This window comes from Halichoerus grypus, chromosome X, assembly GCF_964656455.1.
Source record: "Halichoerus grypus chromosome X, mHalGry1.hap1.1, whole genome shotgun sequence".
Classification (NCBI taxonomy): domain Eukaryota; kingdom Metazoa; phylum Chordata; class Mammalia; order Carnivora; family Phocidae; genus Halichoerus; species Halichoerus grypus.
In genome coordinates this window covers 117108185-117132542 of record NC_135727.1, presented here as the reverse complement: position 1 = coordinate 117132542, position 24358 = coordinate 117108185, and the positions used below count along the sequence as shown (strand labels likewise).

Genomic DNA, 24358 nt, shown 5'->3' with positions numbered 1-24358 from the left:
ATAGACAGAAACCTGTCTCCAAAGTCATTTCTCAAATATTTGTCAAGAATCAGATATGGAACATGATGACGGGGTATGTTGTTGTTTTTGAAGCAGATTCATGGTCTTTGTAGACATGAAAGCCCAAAACTGGACTCTAGGGTCCATACAGGACTTCCCTGACCTCATCCAGAGGGTCTGCCTCATTGTCCTGCCATAGGGGCTCAGGTCAACGAAGTTCCCAGGGAGCCCCATGTCATCAACCAAGGTAGAAACCATCCAGTGTTTCTTCTGGAAGGCTCAAATTTTTGACCCTAAGGAAAAGCACCCCATCTTTGACACCAAGAAGAGGGTCCATTCTGAATGAATTTTCTGAAAAGAGCTAATGTGCCAAATTCTGTTATTTCTATGACAATCAAATCTTTGTTGACTGGAGATCATTTTCATTGCAATGTTTTAAAGAATGTACAATTTGTCTCTGTTCCAGATTCCTGTAGCTAGTTTGAGACTAAGAAGTAAAGAGTAGAAACATCAGAGAGTGTAAGATTTCTTCTCAGTGAAGAATATACAGATACATTTAAAAGAATATATTCTGGAAGAATGTAGTCAATTTTTGTTTGCCTCAACATTTTGATGCTGTACCTAGAGAAAAGAAAAAAGAATCTACTGACAACAATTCTGCCCACTCAAGATTATGTTTTTATGTCCACCCAGTCTTTCCTTTTTCCTGTCCTTCAGACTCCAACTGCATCAGTTGGACCTGAGCAGAGACAAACTGAATAGTCCTTAAAATGCTGTTATGGAGAAAAAATGATAACACACTAGTCCATTCAGTAAAATGTTCATTTAGTAAAGTAGCCCTTTGTCAAAATGGTCTTCAAACTAACCTGCTTTCTAGGTGACCTCATTAGATATACACCAGCATCCCAAATGAAGCCATTTCACCATTTTTGCTGAGACTAGTCCCGATGCTGCTCCCTGAAGTTAAGAGTTACTCTGTGGGATTAATGATTGCAGTGTGTTTTGGGGAAAAACTTCTCAAATGTTCTGAAGAAATTCTTCTTCAAATACTGGTCACTGCTGTGATGCTCCTTGCCTCCTCATACTAGCACTTCGGTCTCCTTCAGTGGAGTCTCAGATTGTGAGACCAATTTTAAACTCAAAGAAGGATGCTTCTCAGGAACATTCTCTCTGTCCTGCCCTTAATGTGTGTGAAGTAAAAAAAAAAAAAAAAAAAATAGACAAGAGAATTTGGCTTAAGGACCACAACCCAGACACAAAACACAAAAGGGAAAATAAGGGGGCATGGACAGAATCTAAAGAACACTGGACACTGTGCATCCTTTGGTGTACACTTTAATTACATCATCTCCAGGAGATCTGGTCTGTGAGATCTCACACCCAAATCTCAGGTTATCTCACCACCTTCATCAATTTAATCCTCAACATCTTTGAGGCAGCGGAGCATCACAGGAGAGATTGCTCAAAGACCTCTTATAGAATCAAGGCCAGCTTCCCCCGTTTGTAGCTCCCCTATACTAATCAGTTCCCCAGAAATCCCTAATCCTGTCCTCACCTTCTTGAAATCCTACTCTTCAATGCTGAGGATGCAGAGACATGGAGGGGGGATCCAAATCTGGGGCTGTGAAGGCCAATGGCAACATGTGTTAAAGAGGGAATCTTGAAAGTGTGAGGGGAAAATGAAGAAGAGACCTCAGAAACTGATCTCGTGGGGAGGAACCTTGCTCTCACCTCACAATCACTGTGTGTCCGCTGTTTGCCAGAAGATGTTACCGTCACGTTCCTCTTAGGCCACTCACATGCCACATCGCCGGGGCAAGAGATCCCAGGCGCCTTCCCTCAGTGAAAGCTTTCAAACTCAAAGGACTGAACTACAAATTTATTTTGGCGATCTTAACATTTTTGTCGATTTTAACATAAATACAAGACAATTAAATAAATCAGAGAAGAAATCTTGCAAAGGCAAATCAGCACTCACAGAAGTGTATTACATTATTATTGTGGTTAGTCGGGGATACAACATTCACTTGAAATATATGCAAGGGAACCATAGTGAAAGACCGAACTACAGGGTTTTGCAAAGTTCCTAATCAGGACACACTTGAGGCATTGTTCAGGCAGCTAGCTATAGGCGGGAAGCAAAATAAACCCTCTATAACTAGGAGCAATCAGGGTTTGATACATATGGAAACAATAGCACTGCAGGATAGTTCACGTTCCCAACAGCTGCTCCCCCTTGTCACTATACATTCTTCAACACTTGACACCTTTTAAAAAATAATTATAGCTCTGGCGGGGCCAGAGTGTACCAGTCCTAACAACTAAAGTGCTATGCAGTCACCTTTTAAAGAAGAGCAGTATGATTTTTTTTTATCCTCATATACATCTTTAAAAAGGAATCCTACTCTACTCCCCTTTTCTGAAAGGCTCTGGGGATTTGAGAAGCGGCAGTGTATGTTTCTCCTCCACATTCACAATTTTCCTGATTACAGGTCCATCCTTCTCCATGGCCAAGGTACTAAGCTAAACATCTTGGCGCAGCTTCCATTCCCTGGTGATTAGGGATGAGATCAGGAGATGGGTATTGGGACTGGGTGCCGCACATGGCTGTACTCGTGGTGCCCTGCACAAGGGTGCACCCGAGAGGATGCGTGGGGCTCAAATAGGGCCCCCACTTTGTTTGACAAACCGTGAGCCCTTGGGGCTGTGTCTGCCCAGTAGGGGCACCTTTTTCCAACTCGCTCAAAGGCACTATATGAGCTAATTGCGCACTGTCTGCGCACACTTTTTCCAGTCTGGCTGGCACCATTATTTCTTGATTTCAGTGAAGCTTCTGTATTTCACATCCCATATAATCTCCAAAAGGAGCTGAACCAGCAAGGATTTTCTGAATTATCACATTAGACACAATAACACAACCACGATTCTACAAAGAAATTAATTTACACATTGTACCTCTGAAACAAATAATACATTATATGTTAAAAAAAAAGAAGAAGAAGATAGCAGGAGGGGAAGAATGAAGGGGGGGAAATCGGAGGGGGAGATGAACCATGAGAGACGATGGACTCTGAAAAACAAACTGAGGGTTCTAGAGGGGAGGGGGGTGGGAGGATGGGTTAGCCTGGTGATGGGTATTAAAGAGGGCACGTTCTACATGGAGCACTGGGTGTTATGCACAAACAATGAATCATGGAACACTACATCAAAAACTAATGATGTAATGTATGGTGATTAACATAACAATAAAAAATTTTAAAAAAGAAAATAAATACAAAAAAATGTAGAAGATATTTGACATGTGGGGCACTAGAATTTAGCTTATTTATAACAAAGGCATGCACAACTAAACTCACCAACAGGCTGAAGTCAACAGTTGCTTTATAGGACCTTATCATAGATGACTCAGCCTCTTTAAAATGTGGCTAGAAATGAACTACTTTGATTTTAAACGAGTCTTATTCTTACTGTGTTGTTTAAACCCAATCTTCTTTTAAAATGAAGGATAAAAAAAACCAGACAGCAAATGTCTAAAAACCATGTATAACGTCTTGGGTTTCCTCTTCCAATAACCATTGCCCTCAATTAGCATATGTTCCTCCAGAGGTTGCTGAGTATAAAATTAGTTGATTTTCATACATCTCACATTGTGTAAAAGGTAAAATTGGACATTTTCACTGTCAAGCATCATGCTTTGATTTTAGAAAAAGGAATCACATTTGCTCAATAAAGTGTAAGCTTCCCCGCTTTGAAGTCCTTCTGAGAGCGATACGGCCTTTACCATTGCACGAGTCTTCTTTCTCAGTAAACATGTGCTGCTTCCCAGTGAAATCATGAAGGCACACATCTCCATTCTGAACACTGAAAGAAACACCATTCTTGTCTGTTGAAGCATTCCCTATATAAGGAAAAACAAAATTGGTATCATGAAGTATCCAGAGATAAACACAGTTAAACATCACTTCGTTCTGAAGTAGGCACATGTAGTACATGAGTTTGTTTTTTTTAATATAGTTATGATGTATTGTCATGTTTTACTTTTCGATCCTTCCCTGAGGCCACTCAAAGTAAACAACACAAACTGGAGGATGTGTCAGAAACCAGTTCTCTATGGCAATTTTTTTTTTTTAAATGAAACGGTCAAAATATGAAGCGAAGCAATATATTTGATATGAGAAGACCCATTTCCTAACTCTGGTTGATCATATTATTGAGAAGTAGCTTCTGTGTAGTATGACCTAATATAATATTCTGGTCTCCCCCAAAACGTTAAAGTTAACAGAGGTCCCCATATGTCCCCTTACAAGGTTCTTGGTTCCTTCAGGTTCCTATAAAATAAAATTTTGTACCAGAGAAACCCAGAGCAACAACAGTCATGGCCAAGAAAAAACCATCTCTGGTAGAGTAAACCGGCTCCTCTGACTAAATCAGGACAGGACTGGTTCCCACGAGGAAACCACCAATTAATTACAACCTCAGAGTCCAGGCCAGGGTGCAGCTGGACATTCTAGAGCCAATGTAGTTCGGACCTGGGCCTCCCACACCGCAAGCAGGCCCTCAACTGTGTGTGTGCTCAGACCCTCTGGCTACTTGGCACCAACCTCCTGACCATTATACTACTGGAAGACAATGCAGCAAGCCAAATAACAGGGCACCTCGGGGGCACAGTCGGTTGAGTGAGTGACTCTTGTTTTCGGCTCAGGCCATGATCTCAGGGTCCTGAGATGGAGCCCCGCGTCAGACTCCGCACTCAGTGCAGAGTCTGCTTGAGATTTTCCCTCCCTCTGGCTCTGTCCCTTCCACTTGTGCGCTTTTCCTCTCTCTCTCTAAAATAAATAAATCTTTAAAAAAAAAAAGAAAGCTGAATAATAAGCCCATTTTTGAGTTCATGCTATAATCATCATAATAATGATTAAGTGTTGAGAACTTTATAAGTATTATCTCATTTACTATACTACACGTTGAGTGCTATTATTATCCCCATCTCACAGACGATGAAACTAAGGTTTCAGAAATCAAGTGCTTTGTACACGGTTATGCAGCTCAGAATTGATGGAGTCAACATGTGATGTTTCTTTCAAACTGTGAGTTTAGTGGCCCCCCATGTACCGAGTGAGAGGGCTGCTGGTGCCCAAGCCTTGAAAGCATAACCAGATATGTAGCATTCACACAAACTACGTGATGGACATGGTCAACACAGCCCAAATAGGGCATGTGACCATTTGAGGCAGCTGTCCTGATCTAGCCATTTCGGTTTGAGGACATTTTGGTGCAGGGACAATTTGACCTGGTATAATAAACCATTAAACTTCCAGTTTCTTTTCTGGAATTGCCCATCCCATACCTCATCCATCCCAGATCCTGGTGTGCAGCCTCAGGAGTCAGGGATGTCTATCTGATGAGCATGTTATGTGGTATTAAAAACTTGGCCATTCCAGTGGCCTAAAATGTACCCCCCCGCCCTCACTGTTGGCCATCCAAAACAGCTGTGTCAAATCAGCCATGTCAAACAGCTGTGCAAAATGTGTTGCTTCAGTCAAATCTGATTGCCCAAAGCATGGCAACACAGGCTAGGCAAGTGAGGCTTCATCTGTGAGTTGTTCCTAGAATATGGAAAAAACCTGGCTTTAAGAGCTCCAAACATTTCTGTCCAAGCCAACAGGCTTTCTGATATGTTGTGATTTTGAGGATTCATGATGGCTTACCTCACACCTCTGACTTCTCTGCCTTGAACCTTCTTTTTCATGCTAACTTATCAGTCAGTCTTGATTGCTACTGGCCCCACTCTCTTTACCTAACATTGAGTCATTCCCGACAGAGCCATTTGTCCTAGAACCCAGAGCTCTTACGCTGGCAACTGTGGTAAAGAGCTAAGGCCAGATGGTAGGTGTTTTTCATCTTCTACAGCAATGGTTCTCAGTGAAGGGGAGGTGGGTGATTTTACCCTTTAGGGGACATTTCACAATGTCCGAAGACATTTTTGGTTGTCACAACTGGGGGTGAGTGGGTGGGTGCTACTGGTATCTGGTGGGTGGAAACTAGGGATGTTGCTAAACGTCCCCAACTGCACAGGACAGCCCCCCCCCCAAACAAAGAGTTACCTAGCTCCAAATGTCAATTGTGCCGAGGTTGAGAAACCTCAATTTAGAGGCATTCCATTGTATTTTTAAATTCTATATAAACCAGCAGGACCTCCCATCTTTAGGTCGGAAAACTGACAGGTATATGGACTTTCTCACATATTTATTTGAATTCATCATGAAAATAATTAATATCCTAAAATGATGAATAAAGGCAAATTCTCCAGGGAAGGAGAAAGTATACGAGTAGAAATAGAAGTTTTGATGAAAATGCAAAAGATGTATTAAGAAGCCAAAGAAGAATGAAATACATAAGCTTTTATGAATGGACAGCCAAGTGTATGAAAGAAAGAAAATGTAATGGAAGTTTTAGCTAGAAATGTCAGAATTAGTATAAGGAGGCGTTGCAGCAATAATCTGTTCATATATTGGTGACATACATGGTCACCAGTACTGGCCACAATTCATCTTGGCAGTATTTGACATATTAATGGGGATCTGGGCACTGCCACAAGGCAGCCCTGCTGTGGAAAAGAATGAACAAACATGACAAGCAAAAAATAGGAAGGTTTAAAAGTGTTGAAAATATGTATGATTATAGATGTACTAAAAAATTGATATGGTCTTAACTATTTTCGGAACAGCTGACACAGCAGGAGCACGGCACTGAGGTCTTTGGGCAGTCCTTAAATCAGGATTTGCAACGGGAAACGTTTTAGGTCATCTTGAAGTCCCATCATGAAAAACTAAACCTTAAAAAAAAAAGTTTTTCTGGTATTCGCTCTAAATTGAATACATTTGGATTAATAAACTTCCTCTACCATAAGGGAGCCACATTTTGATCCACTAGTCATATGTACTTTTTCTCTTTGCTTAGCAAAAATGCCATTAAAGGATAAAAGTACTTTAATAAAACAAACACTAGCTTGAGAAACACTATGTTGAGGGATACGTACCGTTCCCGCTCGCAAGGCCTGAGCAATCGTTATTCACCAGCAGCGTGGTGGAGTGCGTGGAGTTACTGTTTGACTGTAAGGAATTTGAAGAGCTGGACACTCCTTGGTTTACAGTCTGCTTCTTTAAACCATTAGTAGCAGTTTTACTCCAGTCTACAGCAGAATAAGCATTTCAGAAAAACAGGGCGGAATGTTTGAAGCTCAAATGCAAGAGACAGATCACAGGGGAACTCGTTCTAGCAACTGATCTCACTTCCAGATCCCACTTCCACTTCTTACAAAGAAGTCACACATTTCACAAGTTGGTGTGATAAAATGTATTTTCATTTAAGACTATATACCTTTATCCTTTAAACGACCACCTGGTTAAAAGTAACCTATATGCTCTTGGGACTAAAGGCCACGCTCATTTGATTGTGTCTAAAGATAGCCACTGAATTAGGCAGTACTCCAGAACCAAGGATTGTCTTAACAAGAAGGGCGCCTGGGTGGCTCAGTCGGTTAAGCATCTGCCTTCGGCTCAGCTCATGATCTCAGGGTCCTGGGATCGAGCCCCACATTGAGCCCCACATCGGACTCCTGGCTGGCTCAGCGGCGAGTCTGCTTCTCCCTCTCCCTCTCCCCCTGCTTGTGTGCTCTCTCTCTCTCAAATGAATAAATAAAATCTTAACAACAACAAAAAAACAACACAAGACAACTGTGTTGTGGTGACAGGTGGCTCTTAAATGACTTAAAATGACTGAACTATATGTACTGCTATTTTCTGAGTGCAGATCTTGTGCACACAGGTCTCTGCCATACTGCAAAGGTGGTATTCGTGGGGGATATTCATGTAAAAGGAATTTATGTTTTCAAACAGTACTTCAGTTTTCTTATTTTCTTGAAAAGGAGCCATTTGCTCTGCAAAGCAGCAGGGCACACCTGAAAAGAACTTCAAAATAACCAAAGGTATGCTAAAGCTTATATACAACGTCTGGGCCACTAACAAATTAAGCAATGGACAACCAGGACCTGTGGAAAAAAGGTTGAGCCAAGGCTTTTTTTTAATAAGAAAACAATATGCTTTATTAAAGAATTATAGAATTTTTTAATGTTTTTATTTTAAGTCCAGTAAGTTTACATAGTGTACTATTAGTTTCAGGTGTGCGCTATAGTGACTCAGCACTTCCACACGTGCTGAGTGCTCATCACGACACGTGCCCTCCGGAGTCCCCATCACCTGTTTCACCCCTCCCCCAGCCCCTAGGTTGAGCCAAGGCTTAACAAGTTATGAAGGTAAATATGAAAAATTACTTCAGACAAATGGAAAACCTGGGCTCAAAAGGAAAAACTGCACTCTTGTTTCATTTAAGAAGCAATGAGCCCGTTAATCCTATTGTTCACGAAGTTCCCAGATAATGAGCAATTATTTTTTAATTCACTAGGGTTTTTCCCCCTAATGTTCACAATTGAGATCCGTTCACTGATTTCCAGATCTGACAGCCCTTCGGCATTGATTGCTTTAGATCGTAACTTATGTCTTTTCCCCAAGATTTAAGAGGAGAAAAAGGTCAATCTTTACCAGAATTTTCAGCCAGCCGTAACTTTCCACAACAAAGATACCGCCTCCATTGCTTTCTGACGTTCTCTTTTGCTACACAGTAAAAGATGAATATGAAAAATCCTATGGAGGGAAAAAAAAAAACCTGTAACATAATTCCAAACTGAGACCTGAATGTCATGAACTTCCTTTGCCCAAAAGATAAAATCTTTGGCAGCTATAGGCAATGTGAAATTTTACAAATGGGGGGAAAAAAAAGTCCAAAGTCCTAAGAAAGTCTGCTATTGAAAGGCACCCTGAAGGGACTCTCTTTGTAAGATAAAAAATACTTATGAGAGGAATGATAACTCCCTATTTCCAAAATTAAACTGTCTCTCCTCTCACATCCCATCCTTGGCGTTCCCTATCTTTGGAAGTATAAGCCATCCACTCTACTCAGGATGCCAGCTCAGACCTTGGCTCCTACTTCCCCACCCTTCCATATTTATGATGCATCTTCATGTTCAGTCAAGTGCCACATCCTCCTCCTCGGTCTCAAATCCCTGGCTCCTCCTCTCCAGCCCATGGCAGAGTCCCTTGCCTGGGCTCTTCCCTCTTCCTCCCAAGCCTGGTGCCCCACAGTGATGTCCTTGTCTGCCCTCCAGTCTCCCTCTACTCTGTTCAAGGAAATTCTCCGCTGGTGTCCTGGCCACAAAGAAAGCAACACTACAGACCTGAAGAGGGACTCGGGTTCTGCCTCCCACCCACCTTCTTCCTGGTCCTGCAGGCACGGGGCTCCATGCTGCTACCAGGCCTCAAGGCTTTTGCCAATAAATATTTGCTGAAAGAATGGGCGACTTCTGAATTCTCCCTCTCCTGAAATCCCAGTCGGTCTTTAAAATCTTCCTTTTTAAATATCAGGTTTGCTTCTAGTACAGTACACGTGCCCATCCTAAAACCTGCCATCTTGACTACTGCATACCTTTGTTGATCTGCTACCCTTGGGCAATTCCCCTTGGTTGCACAAGAGGAGAAACAGCATGTATGAGAGATCAAAATGGGCCTAAATAAGCCCCAACTCAGAACCCACACACAGCTTTCCTTTAACCAACCCCAAAGCCAGTGAATTAGGCATTAGTTCCCTTTTGTAAATGGAACGATGCATTCCTTTCATCTATTCATACTCTAATGAGAAGACATTCTGGGGGAAATGAAGACAGAGGCAGGTTCAGTTTCCACATTAAATATATGAGGATAGGTACCCTGCTTTCATGTTTGTGATTAGTGTGATGTGGGCATATTTTTTGCTCTTTTAGCATGCCATTAAGGCAAATAAAACTTTTCTATTTAATACTATGTGGTGTAACACCTGGATATACCAATTCAGGAACTGGTACATTGTAAGTTAAAATTAACAGGGGCACCTGGGTGGCTCAGTTGACTCTTGATTTTGGCTCAGGTCTTGGCCTCAGGATCCTGTGATCGAACCCCTCCATCGGGCTCCACTTCTCTCCTCCCTTCCTCTCTCTCTCAAGTAATAAATAAATAAATCTCTAAAGACATAAAATCTTTTAAAAAAATCTAACAAACTATGTAACCAACAAGTATATTAACTGGCTTCCTCCAAATAAGAACGGATAGCTAAATTAGGCATTTGAATTCAATCTCAGGTTGGGATTTCTTTGAAAACCAGCAAAATAATCTACTGCCTGACAGAACTACGGGAGGACGCTATGGGAGCTAAAAGCAACAGAAAGGAAAAGATGAAAACAGGCAGATGAGAATGAATTAAAAGGCATCCCACAGCCGATTTGGAATAAAAGGAAACCAAGGGACAAGAATTATCATTATTGTTACGTAAACCTATTAGCCTGCTTAGCATTTAATGCTAAAGTACTTCCATTAAAAATTAATTACAGCTGACAAGTCTTTTATAACGCTGATCTGAGTTAGTAGTTCGCTTTTCTGAACACCACAACTTGATGGGTTGGGAAATGTGTGCAGCTGGGCTTCAGGAACAAATGGAAAGCCGTGAAGAGCTCACACAGAGCCTGCCCCTTTCTCGCCGGGGTGGCCCAGCACAGCAACTTCTCAGGAAGAGCCGCGGGGCCGGGCTGTGGCCACTTGGCTCTGTCTATTGACTTCCCATTTCTCATTGTCTTCACTCAAACAGACCTAGAAGGTGGGCGTGGCCAGACGTCACCCGGACATATACGATCATGTGCACTTTGCTGTTTGCATGTTCTACCTCCATAAAAAGATTAAAAACAAAAACAAAAAAAAAAGGGCAAGGAACCAAGTGAAGGAAGAGTGATTCCCATAAGCGAGTTCCTGGCGGGTTGGCAGGTTCCCCTCAATATGTTCTCTCCGAGGAGACAATATGGAGGAGGAAAAAAGTACCCGTTTCTTCCAAGGATCTCCAAGCCCCCTTTTTCAAAGATGAATCTGTTTTTCAACAAGTAAGTCTTAAGCTACGAAATAAGCCACTTCACAGATACTTTTTAGAGATTTTTAGTTCGACTGGGATCATTCATGCGTAATTAGTGCTACAGAGCTTACCTTGTAAGGTGTTAAAGATTGCGAAGAGATACATGAAAGTGACGTTAACTGGTCCCCAGGCAAAGAAGGCAAAGCCCCAAGTAATGCCCAGTAAAAACGTAAGGCCGGCAACGCTCCTGAGGTCTTGAATACTGGTTTTCCGCTGGGCTCCCAGTTGTTTCTTCTTTTTAATTCGACAGAGCTGAACCAGGACCACAATGAACATGCTGACGTTCAGCAAAAATATCAAACAGAAATATCCCACAACTGTAATATAGAATACAGCATTGCTGTTGATCCAGCAACTGGAATTTGGGGGGAAAAACAATGGGAAACATATTACAGTGCTGAAATATGGTTCACAATGATACAATGAATCTAAATCATTTTACCGAAACATCCAAGAGGGAAAAAAAAGATAAAACCAGCTGTTCGCTAACAACCACTTAAAGCTCGAAGGAAAAAAAAACCCTAAGAGTTTATTTTAGGACACTTGGTGATTAGAAGTATTTACAAACTATTCTTTGAAAACATTCTGGATTTTACCCCCTTTAAATCTTAGTCACTCTATCCATGAGTCTTTACTAATATAATGTAGCTAGTATTTCATTTTTATCAGAGGCTTAGAAAAGTATTTTCAAAAAACTTCCAATTCGTTTTTTTAATACTTAAATAGTAGCATGGCATTTCCAACTAGCTTATCTCATCACATACATAACTGTGAAGACTGCCGTAAATGTGACTGGATTTTATTAGGATGAGCGTCAGAGTCGATTACATACTCCACTTCCTTGGAGAATTCAGTTTTCCAGTTCACTTAACATTCCCTCAGGGACTTTGTACTCACAAGTCATCGGGTGAGCCATTGGGGAATTTCCCGTAGGACCCAAGGCCATAGTTATTCGGGGATATAGCCAGGATGATGGTCACGACCACAGCTGGTAGCCCTGGAAGATGGGAAACATCAGTCACACACAGTTCTAATAACCAAGATGGTAAGAAGAAAGACTAGAGATCACGTTCTAGTTTCTTCTGGTAGCAGACTGCTGAGTTGTTCACCAAACCCTGTTTCTCTTTCTCCTTGGCACGTGGCTGGACCTCTCCCAGCCTGCTTTGCAGCTGTGTGTGGCCACATAACTAGGTCTTGATCAATGGGATATGGACAGAAGTGATTTGCTCTACCTCTGCGCTTGTCCCATAAAAACTTCCTATATGAGATCCTCCACTCTTTCTTCTCCCAAATTCAGGGCAATTTTGGAAGCCCTGTCTTGAGGCAGAGCTTCCCACAGCTTGGATCCTGAATAACCACAAGACCACAGACCTCTCCAGTCCTGCTAACTGGACTGTGTGTGAGAAATTATCTTCTCCTGAGATTTTTTTTTTTTTTTTTTGTCAACTACAGCAGCTAGAGTTACCCTTAACTTATACACATCTGGAATGTAATTTTGAGGCTCAGGTGGCAGGCAAAGTGAAGGACTCCAAAATGTAAAGCAAATAATCAGCATAGTAGGGTTATCAGCAACTCCTGGCAAATCTTTCATTATGAACCCCAAATCCTCCACTGACTAGCTGGAACCCATCAATGGATTGAGGAGCAGACCTGGTTGATCTGGGGGCTGCTGACTGCCACTATACTGGCCCTTTCAAGGGCCTACTGGCACTTCCACTAAGAAGCAGCACAATGAGAAGGCTCTTCCCAGCTTAAGATGGCGTTTGGCTGGGAAGGAGTCCCTCTCACTCCCCATCCCATCACCCCTCACCCCACTCCATGCGGACAGCTCATACTCTGTGCACAAAGACCAGCCTGACATCCAGTCTCAAGTCTCTGGTAAATAAAAAACAATTCCAGCGCCTGGGTGGCTCAGTCGTTAAGCGTCTGCCTTTGGCTCAGGTCATGATCCCAGGGTCCTGGGATCGAGCCCCGCTTCGGGCTCCCTGCTCGGCGGAGAGCCTGCTTCTCCCTCTCCCAGTCCCCCTGCTTGTGTTCCTGCTCTCGCTCTCTCTCTCTCTGTCAAATAAATAAATAAAATCTTTAATAAATAAATAAATAAATAAATAAAACAATTCCTCCTCACAGGCTGGGGTGCTTGGTACAATCTAACATAATATTTCATTTAATTCTTTTCTATTTGTACCTTACAGAGACACTAACATATGATAACTTCCTAAGTGAAACACTTTTCTAAAAATAAAACACTGGGGTTGTGGAGCCTGTCCAGGACAGAGAATGTGACCTTTTGGTATTCCACAAAGGGAGAATCCATGCTCGGTGTCAGAAGCAGTGATTTATTTTTCTAGGAAGAAGTGACTCATCTCTCTGGAAAGGTGTTCTGTTATTCTTGACAGAGATATAATGACAGGTGGGGTGACAAGTGTGGTAAAGGGTCTGCAGTACTGTTGTGTAGGGAATATCTGAAGGAATATTTAGCCTGAAAAAGAGCAGAGGGAGGGATGGTGGCTGTAATTCAGTGGAAAGATACGCACGAGAAATCAGAAAACCAGGCTGGGCTGCTCTCAAATTGTGTGAATTGGGTAAACCATGTCCTCGCTTCGAGCTGGTTTCCTTACCGCCTGTGCCAACCTCACCAGCTTATCTTTCGTGGGGTTACTCGTGTGAAGATACATGGAAGAACAGGGCATTTTTCATAATGTTATATATTACTGGCAGATTATCTGAAGGGCTCTTTGGCAGAGAGGTGCCAGCTTATTGTTTTGCCTTAGAAAGCAAAAACGAGACCACTGGGTAAGTGCCACCAGAGAGCCAAGTGAACTTAATGGGAAATCAGAGCTGTAGGGCTTTAGAAAATGGTTATTGGCTGCCTTGTAAGGTATTAAAAACAAGACAACAGACCTAAAATTGAGTCACTTATGGTAAGCCCCAGGTGATGAAACTGAGACTTGACTTAATTACAATTTCAGCTCCCCCAGAAATGGCATCTTAAACCAGTCAATCAGGAATCACATTATTAGCACTAGTTACGTAATCTGCCTGATAGACACCTCTGTCATCCCCTAAAGGAGAGGAACCTGGCAATAACGAACTCACTTTTTTGCCTAGAATAACTTGCTTATTCCTGTTCCCTTCTGCCTATCAACGTCTTTCGTTTTGTACAGCTCCTTTCTATCTGCTAGATTGGATGCTGCCGATTCATGAATCCCTGAATAGAGCCGATAAGATCTTTAAAATTTAGTCAGTTGAATTTTGTTTTTTTAACAAAGATAATGAGCTCCCTAATAATAGAAGTGTTCAAGCAGAGGTTAGATTACCTTTAGTCAAAGATAAGTCCAGTCAGGTTGATGAGGCTCCTACATTTGGTGGAGAGCTGACTGCCCGAATCTTCAAGATATGTGTGGTGTCTAAGACTTTGTGACCCACCACCAATAGGTGGCATGATCTGAAAATTGTATCAGTGCGGCTGTGAAGTTACATCAGGTCTCACCTGGTAGGTTCATCTCACTCTGCCCTTTTGAGCACAGTGTCGTACATGTGTGTCATATCTGGGAGATCTAGAACAGAGTGAGGCTAGCTAGGAGGTCAGGGACAGAGAGCTTGACCTCATTATCACGAAGCTCACTTCTTCAATTTTTTGAGCATCTTCTTTGTGCCAGCCCTAACTCTAGTTACTGGAGATACAGACAGTATTCATAGCCCTAACCTCAAAGAGTTTTATGTCCATAACCAATATACAGGTATTCTAGAAAGAGACTGGACGAGGTTGAGGCGCCTGGGGGCCAGGCAGTGAAGCGTCCAACTGTTGGTTTCGGCTCCGGTCATGATCTCAGGGTTATGAGGTCAAGCCCCACGTCGGGTTCTGCACTCAGCAGGGAGTCTGCTTAAGATTCTCTCTCCCTCTCCCTCTGCCCGCCCCTCCAAAACAAATAAATCTTAAAAAAAAGAGAGAGAGACTGGAAAAGGTTGCCCTTTGGGCAGGCAGTGCAGTTAAGGACAACGTAGCTGTTTTAGAAACCTGCCAAGTATGACCTGCTTTATCATCGTCTCTACCTGATGAAAAACCAAAACAGAGGAGTAAAAGCTTTGGAGAAAGCCCAGGCCATGTGCAAGCAAAATTATACATACCCCAACCAACAATGCAGAATTTAAGGATGTATTTCCGGATATAAGTATTAAACACTTTCACAAGGGCCAGGTACATATGGAATGCTTCCAGGCCCATCCATGTGAATGAGACCAAGAGAAAATAATGCAGAAATACAGCCACCGAGATGCAGAGGCCTCGCATGTCATACAGAGCTATCCATGAGTCCAGGAGAAACACCAGGTTCAGCAGGAGCAGAGCTGCACACAGCTGGATGAGGATTTTGGAAGGATAATCCCTCCGAATCTTTCTAAAAGGAAAGGACAAGAAAAGAAATAGCATCCCATTCTGACAACCCTTATGTGAACATATCTATGAAATTTATGTGTATTCTTTGGTAAATGTCTATATGCATCAATTTCTTCTGTGTGTGTGTGCACCAGGGGTAGGGGTGGGGGCAGGCATTGAAAATCAACGACCATAACAACAACAAAGGAAAAATCAAAACAGAATATCGTCTGTCATAACAATATGGAAAATCTGTATTTGCATTTCTGTGGAATCTTTTACATGCTGACAGCTGACCCGACCTTTTAAATAATTTGTAGTGGAATCTACTGAGCACCCACCTTCCTTTCTCCCAAGCGACTTCGAGAAGCATTGCTGTTGCTTCTCATACGATAGGCTCCTACATTCAGATCTTCAAAACCTAGCCAGATCCCCTATTATGTTATTAGTTAAAATGAGATCATGGAAAGAAGAGTTTAAACTACAGCTAAATGAAACAGGCAGAGGAAATTAGAGCTAACTGATGACATGTGCATGTGTGTGTGTGAAATCAGACCTGGTGAAATCATTCTGAGTAATGGCTAGCCTGATGGTAATTTAGTCTCATTAATCATGTTTCCAAAGGTCCACTAGAAGATCTGTAGTTACAGCTGGACCCTAAGTTTGGCACTGCAAGTAAATTTGTGCATTTCCTGAGCAGTGTCCAAAATCTAAATCCCAGAACTTACATACTGTTTAATTTAGTTAGTGCAATAAAAGTGCCTATTTTCTTTTTTTTCCAACAGAATTTGTTGGAATTCGCCCCCCCACCCCAAAGTGACCAAAGGGACACTTCAAGTAAGCCAAGAAGGAGATGCTATTATTTGGAATGTCATTCTTGCATGACTTACAAAGCTGCACTCATGAATTATCTATCTTTTTCAGTGAGGCTTTACACCTTTTCTTCTTCTTCATCCCCATACCTGCTACTGTTTTTAATCTTTTGTGTTTGCTCAGTGTAACTTAGAAACTTAATAAATTGAACATAGCTCTTATGCCGTACGTGAAGCTATGGTCTATATCAGATTATAAGCTCTTGAGTTTCAAGGTCTGCATCCATCTTCCATTTCACGCTTAATGGCGGCTAGGTAGCAGGCACCATTTTAGGGTAAAAAGATGATTAAGACACAACCCCTGCCCTCAGTAAGTGTGCAAACTAGTAGAAGGAAGTGAGTATTTTAACCAAAAAGTCCCACAAATTTTTGCATATAGGTGGCACCATTAGATGTTATGCAGGAGAAGGTAGGCCAGCGAGCACACGTAATACATTTTGGCAGCGGAGGGGAGTACTGCGTCCTGTAATCCAAGTTTCCAGTGTGGATACTCACTCAAAGGCTAAGTAGGTTACCAGAGTAACGGACAGAAAAATTGATGAAAGCCCACAACCAATATATGTGATAAACGTCAGAGCCATCATCTGAGAAGGTGGCAAGGAGGTTCGAGATAGGTCCTGGAAAAGAAAATACTGCTTTCAAGACCAAATATTTTAAAGAAATAAAAGAGCTATGGTTTACATTTATTGAGTGTTCTAAGTGCCTATCCATAGTTCATTCAACAAACCTACAAGGTAGACACAATTATTATCATCAAGTAAAAATAATGAAACTGAGGCCCAGAGAGGTTAAATAATTTGCCCAAGGTCACACAAGTATGAAATGGAGGAGCCGGGACCCAAATTCTGGTCTGGCTGCCTCCAAAGCCCGTGTACGTGATCAGTACAGATGGTTTCATCCTGCTTCCGGTCTTTAACAGAGCAGCCATCCGATGACCACCCTCCTCCGCCACCTGTTGGTATTGGGAAGAGTATCTGTCCCATCAGCAAGGCCGTGGCATTACGATACACTGGAAAAGTACTGGGCTAGGAGCCTAAAGACCTGAATTTGGCTTCAGGCCCTTATACTTCTTAGTTCTATGACTGTGGACAATGGCCTAACAAATGAGTCTTAATTCTAAGTTCTTAAAATGACAGTAACAATACCCCATTCCACCTATCTTGTAGGACTGTTGGAGAAATTAAACATAATAACTTATGACAGAGCATTTTATGAAAATTTTAAAGTGCGGGGCGCCTGGGTGGCTCAGTTGGTTGGGCGACTGCCTTCGGCTCAGGTCATGATCCTGGAGTCCTGGGATGGAGTCCTGGGATCGAGTCCCGCATCGGCTCCCTGCTCAGCAGGGGGTCTGCTTCTCCCTCTGCCCCTCCCCCACCTCCTACTCATTCTCTGTTTCTCTCTCTCTCTCTCTCAAATAAATAAAATCTTAAAAAAAAAAAGAGAAGATTTTAAAGGGCAATGCAAACTGAACAATTTTTCTTACCCATTTTAATCTGAATTCCCTAGGCCCTGCTATTTAAAAGAGGGAAACTTACATATAAAAATAGACTGGGGGTGGGCGCCTGGGTGGCTCAGTCGTTAAGCGTCTGCCTTCGGCTCAGGTCATGATCCCAGGGTCCTGGGATCGAGTCCCACATCGGGCTCCCTGCTCGGCAGGAAGCCTGCTTCTCCCTCTCCCACTCCCCCTGCTTGTGTTCCTGCTCTCGCTATCTCTCTCTCTGTCAAATAAATAAATAAAATCTTTAAAAAAAAAAAAAAAAAAAAATAGACTGGGGGAAAAAAAACTTCCATGTTCAAGTATTATCTTCCAAGTGCATTTGCTCTTTGGAAGAGTAATTTCATTGGTCTATAACTTTGCCACAATATCCTACCTGCTGATCAAAGTCATCTATCATATTAGACATCATGGTGTGACGCCCAGCTACCCCTCAGACCCAGAATCTAAAGCCATGTAGCGTGGGGTTATTACCAGTAGGACGCCAAAGCTCGTAAGGTGGCTGCACATGCAGATGGTTTCATTCTGCTTCCTGTCTTTAACAGAGCAGCCATCCGATGACCAGCCTCCTCTGCCACCTGTTGGTATTGGGAAGAGTATCTGTCCCATCAGCAAGGCCGTGGTCTCAATGATTGCCACTTCCTCCCCTGTCCCCGCCCCCGCCCACTCAAGACTGAAAAAGGTATGACTGGAACCTACCATTTCTGCCCAAGTCCCAAAATACGCATCTCACGGTTAAGTCATCCTGCAGTGGAAAGGTAAGTGACAAATAATCAATTTACGGAACTGAAAAAACTAAAAAGCAATTGAAAAAAAATATATGAAATTTTTTATCTCAGAATCTCATTCTTGATATTTGGAGAATTCTTATTTTATTCTAGTCCCTAGAAGCAAGTGAGTCTCATATAGGTCAGCACTTCTTAGACTTAGCAGTTGTGCACAGGAATGACCTTGAGGCCTTGCTAAAACACACATTCTGATTCCAGGGGTCAGTGTGGGGCCTTAAAGTGGGCATTTCTCACAAGATCCCAGGGGACGCTGAAGGTGCAGGTCTGCAGACCAGACTTTGAGTAGTATGGTCATAGATAATGCTCAACCTGAACCGAAATGAGAGATGTTTTCTCTTTGGGGGTGAGAATCAGACCTGTAGCCACAGATCTAAATGCACTAAAACCGGGTAATTGATAGTAGCTGGCTTTTGCGCTGCACCTTCTTGGAAATGAAGTGGTCAGTGCTTAGGCATGCTAAAACCCAACAGAGTGACCCTATGATCCTAGCCTCACACGCTGCCTTAACCGAGTTTGAGGTTCTGCTGGATCTCCTTCTTTCAGGTCAAGTCTGACAGACGTGGTTTGCGCAAGCGTATCTGGTCCATGAAGAGACCAGACAGGCCTCTCGCACCTGGCTCGGCTTGATGTGCTTTAAGGTAACCGTCACGTTGCTTGTCAAGTTCTTGACAGTCAGATTTGCCACACTGGACGATATGACGTAGCTGATCAGAGAGAGGTTCTCCAGGGCAGGGTCCTAGCACACCAAAAAATCAACAAGATGGATTTTAGAGCTGAACGGGACCCTAAAGAACAGTAAGTCCACACTGGTGATTTTATAATCTAGGTGAGAAATTGAGGGTCAGGGATTGAAGTGACCTTCCCAAGGACCACAATTAGAAACAGAGCCTGCTCCACTATACCTAAGTGCTCTAACTACTGACCGAAATTTCACAGACTGACACAACAGGGCCCTCAGGAACTGCAAAGGGAATAGCTCATGAAGCCGCTTAAACTGTTGTGTTCTTGAGCAAGTTAACCTTTCTGCACCTCCTTGCCCTCATCTGTAAATTTGGGATCATAGTTGAATAGTTCCTCCCTCACAAGGTTGTTGAGAGGATTAAAGTTAACATTTCTAAGTGCTTAGTAGCATGCTCAGCAATTGGTAAATTCTATATATAAATGTCAGTTATTGTAATTTATCATTACCAGTATCCCTAGGTCCTGTTTAAAAATAAACTGGAGGGGCACCTGGGTGCAGGTGGTTAAACATCTGACTCTTGGTTTCCAGTCAGGTCATGATCTCAGAGTCATGAGATCGAGCCCTGAGTCGGACTCTGTGCTCAGCGGGGAGTCTGCTTAGTTTCTCTCTCCCTTCCCCTCTGCCCCTCCCCACTGCGTGCGCTCTCTCTCTCTCCCTCTCAAATAAATAAATAAATCTTTAAAATAAATGAATAAAAACAAACTGCAAAAAAATATAAATAAATCAAAATAAACTGCAGCTTTCATGGGAGAATTAAAAGAAACGAAACTGCCTCACTCCAAAACAAAACCTAAACCCAAAGCAGTTAGCATTAACCTTACCTGAAACAGGGCAGGTGTTTCAAAGAAGTTGAACTGAACCCTGGAAGCGAGCTCCACATCATTAGCTGGTAAATTACTCATCAGTGATGAAGGCAGAGTAATAACACCAATACTGTTCTCAGGAGCCTGCGTTTCCAGAGAAACCTGAAAATCAAGTAAAATATAATAAAAAATGCCTGGGGTCAGTATAATGAAGAGATGGAAAACACAAGAACTAATTAAGACGGAGGCTCCTGTAAAGGCATTTATTTGTGGTAACTTCTGTCAAATCGGTTGTTCTTGTTTCTCTGTTCGCTATGAAATTGGAGAGGCTGTGTAATAGACAGACAAGGCCTCAGAGCAGGAAAGGGAACATTTTAAAGATACACAGGAACCATCAGAAAGTGTAGGATGCTGTATGTCAATTACAGCTCAACAAAACTGGGAGGGGGGAGTGCAGAAAGGGTAACTGCACACATACCAACTCGGCCACCTGTTAGGGCGAAGTCTTCATAAAACCACACGCACTAAACTTGTAAAGGCAAGAGGATACAAATTAAATTAAAAGGCAAAAAAGGCAAGACTTGGTCTGACGTGGGCATTTCCAGCCCCTAATCCCTCTAATAGGTGGATAGAAAACACTGGAAGCAGGATTAATCCTGACACCAGTGCAGTCAAAACATTGTTTAAAGTATTGAAATAACTTGATAAGTAGCTGATGTCCCTGCTCTCTTGCAACTGCCTAGAACCCTCCACGGGACACTTCTCCCCACCTGAGCCCCCCACTTCCCCACAAAACTTCCATTTAGCTGCTAGAGGGTTAACACTGGGCATGAGGATCACTCAGATCCTGCTCCAGCCAAGACTAAAGTCCTGTTTCCGATTGTGTGGTGCCTCACTGTTCTAGATGTTAAATATTTTTAGTATCACCCCTGATTAGAGGCAGTAACTGCCTCCATCATGAAGTACATGGAGACTACAGTCATAGATAAGAAAAGGTTTTTTCCACAATAGATTAGGATGTACCTGAAGATGTGCAGGGTCTTGGGCAGCAAAGGTAGTTGTGTCGAAATTACTAGCATTCACTCTGATCACGGCCAGAGCCAAAGAAGGGGAGGTTAGAGTTATGGTCTTAGTTGAAAAATTCAGCTGTAAGCCAATGTCATCCACTATTTTTAGCAATCTGTAATGACAAGTGGTAGTTCACACTCAGCACTCCCGCTTTGTCTTCCCCATTCGAAGCAGAACATGCAGTAGCAATTTAACAAGTCATTATGAACCTCTTATGTGGGAGAAAAATACTTGGCTGTAATTCATCCCGATAAGAAGTCTCGTTCTCTTAGAGGGTCCCCTCTCCTGACCACATTAGTTTGCTAAGTCATACCTTTGGGCCAGAGGAGCCAGCAAGGCAGGTGGGGAATGAAGGAGTTTGCTGACATGGTTTATCATTTCTCCCGCGAGGTTAGGCTCCAAACTGCCCAAGGACAGAGTCTTTTCCAACTGGGACACTTGGTTCTCAAGATCAGAATCACTGATGCTGCTGGTATAAACAACTTCTGTAACAGAGAGCCAAATCATGTTATGAACACATAATGGAAAAATCACTAATAAAGAAACACACACAGACTCTATGACCTGGCGAACCTACTCCTAGGTATTTGCCCCAGGGAAATAAAAACATGTCTCGAGACTTGTTCGTGAATGTTTATAGAGGCTTTTCATTATACCCCCAAACTGGAAACAACCCAAATGTCTATCAACTGAAGAATGGATAAACAAACTGATCCCTCTGTGCAATAGATTATTATTCAGTAATTAAAAGGTAGGAGCCACTGATAATTGCAACAACATGGATGGATCTCCAATTCTCCAATATATTATGTTAACTGAAAGAAGCCAGACTCAAAAGGCTGCATATTGTATGATTCTCTTCGTATGATACTTTAGAAAAATCAAAAGTATAGGAAAACAAAACAGATCAATCAGTGGCGGCCAGGGGCTGGGGGTAGTGGATAGGAACTGACTACAAAGGAACACGAAGGAAATTTGGGGGTGGTGAAAATGTTATATATTGTGATGGTGGTTATGTGGCTATGGGTGTTTAATCCAACCTCATGGAACTATAAAAATTTCATCTATCCACAGATCTGGATGAATTTTAACGTATGTAAATTATACTTCAAGAAACCCAACTGGGGTGTCTGGCTGGCACAGTCTAAAAGAGCACGTGACTCTTGATCTCAGGGTCATGAGTTGAAACCCCACATTTGGTGTAGAGATTATGTAAAAATAAAATCTTAACAAAAATAAAAGAAACCTAACTGAAAAAAAAACGTAAAAGCACATCAGTGTAGTTAGTATATATTTGTATAAGTATAAATACACTTGTATCTAATTTATATCGTGTGTACAAGATTTTACATGGGTAACAAGAAATTCTTTTTGTGAAAAAGAGAATATTATGGGGCGCCTGGGTGGCTCAGTTGGTTAAGCGACTGCCTTCGGCTCAGGTCATGATCCTGGAGTCCCTGGATCGAGTCCCGCATCAGGCTCCCTGCTCGGCAGGGAGTCTGCTTCTCCCTCTGACCCTCCCCCCTCTCATGTGCTCTCTCTCATTCTCTCTCTCTCAAATAAATAAATAAAATCTTAAAAAAAAAAAAAAAAGAGATTATGAAATTAATAGCTAGATGACCAGCTGTAAACTGGTTTTCAATAGTGTTTTTAATTGGAAAACAATGATACAAACCTGTCTAGCAACGAAAAAGTCTCAATTCCACCACCAAACATCCTATTTTTTATTTTGCATATTCCCTTCTAATCTCCATCCATGTTGTTGTCACATACTGTTATAAACACAGTGTACAAACTATTTAGTGTTGTGTTATTTTCTTTTCACTCAAGACTTGAAAGATGCCCCTGAGTTTCATCTAGCTGTTCTTAATGCAGGGCTGCGAACAGTCATCATGCTGAGGTGGCTTAGTGTATTTCATTACTCTTCTGTTGTGGAACTGTTAGGTTGTATCTACTTTTTCACTACCAGGTAATACTCTGACACAGCTTTTATATGTATGTCGTTTTGCTCCTGTTGTCTCATTAGCTGGAACTGGAGTCCCAGAAATGGAAGCACAGACGCAGGGGGATATGTTGCTAGCCTTTCTGGGGAGCCTGTGAGGTTGATTCTAATGGTCAATGGGGATAGCTCTGCAAAGGTGGGTGTTTTAGGCCCAGGCTAACTAACTTCAATTTTACTTTATTCTTCATCAGCCATTGAACCTTCTCTAAACTAAGGCCCCAATGGTTTTATAATGTGGTCTAAAATGTCCATATTTATAAAAAAATTGAGAGAGCAGTGCAAATTCAAAGAAATATCAAGTCATGGGGCGCCTGGGTGGCTCAGTAGGTTAAATGTCTGCCTTTGGCTCAGGTCATGATCTCAGGGTCCCGGGATCAAGCCCCACATCGTGCTCCCTGCTCAGTGGGGAGTCTGCTTCTCCCTCTCCCTCTGCCGCTCCCCCTGCTTGTGCTCTCTCTCACTCTCTCTCTCTCTAACAAATAAATAAAATCTTAAAAAAAAAAGAAAAGAAAAGAAAAGAAAAAAGAAATATCAAGTCATTTGGCAGCCGCTCCCAATCTCCTGGGGATGCTTGCACTGTGGGGGAGAAGGTGGAGATCACAACGTGAGCTCCAATCTCATGTCACCAAGAACTTGGTTTTGCCTCCCACTCCCCCCAAATTTAAAGGAAGGTCTGCTTCTTACTCACTGAATTGAACCTTCAAAGCATCCAGAATTCTCTCTTGCATCTTCCACTCTTATCTTTATCTCTTTACCCCTAAGCCTACTTTGTGTGTGGGGAGCCCTCTGCAGGTTCCAGGGCATTCTCCTGTAACCATCATTCCAAACCCAGTGCAGCTACTGTGATTATTTCCATCTTAAAGTCGTGTAGGCTAAAGTCAGCTAAATGGCTTATCCCAGATCACACTGCGGGTGAGGACACCTGCAGACCCACACGTATGTCTTCTGAACATTTCTCCCCTCCTCAAGCCAACCTTAGCTCAGTCCCACCTCTGTCACTCTGTAACTGACTTGTTTTCAAGAAAGCTAAATTTTTCTCTTGTCATCTTTCTAAATGGAATTACTGTGTTTAACAGTACAGAAGTTTCCTTGGGGCGCCTGGGTGGCTCAGTCGGTTAAGTGTCCGACTCTTGGTTTCAGCTCAGGTCATGATCTCAGGGTGGTGGGATC

The 24358-nt window shown here is 42.4% G+C and overlaps 1 protein-coding gene across 6 annotated transcripts in view; it reads right to left on the bottom strand.

The window, feature by feature from the left end:
• Positions 1 to 1864: 1864 nt before the first annotated feature.
• Positions 1865 to 24358, bottom strand: part of ADGRG2 (adhesion G protein-coupled receptor G2) — a 127838-nt gene continuing 105344 nt past the window's right edge. For all 6 annotated transcript variants that reach the window (XM_078065343.1, XM_078065342.1, XM_078065344.1 and 3 more), the window contains 13 exons: positions 21500 to 21671; positions 21142 to 21298; positions 20137 to 20280; positions 19187 to 19309; positions 18485 to 18530; positions 18260 to 18363; positions 16786 to 16907; positions 15172 to 15440; positions 11941 to 12040; positions 11115 to 11398; positions 8598 to 8699; positions 7037 to 7189; positions 1865 to 3898 (listed from right to left, as the gene is read on the bottom strand). In XM_078065343.1, the coding sequence (XP_077921469.1) occupies positions 3714 to 3898; positions 7037 to 7189; positions 8598 to 8699; positions 11115 to 11398; positions 11941 to 12040; positions 15172 to 15440; positions 16786 to 16907; positions 18260 to 18363; positions 18485 to 18530; positions 19187 to 19309; positions 20137 to 20280; positions 21142 to 21298; positions 21500 to 21671 (1961 nt within the window). In that variant the 3' untranslated portion in view covers positions 1865 to 3713. The remainder of the gene's footprint in view (positions 3899 to 7036; positions 7190 to 8597; positions 8700 to 11114; positions 11399 to 11940; positions 12041 to 15171; positions 15441 to 16785; positions 16908 to 18259; positions 18364 to 18484; positions 18531 to 19186; positions 19310 to 20136; positions 20281 to 21141; positions 21299 to 21499; positions 21672 to 24358) is intronic.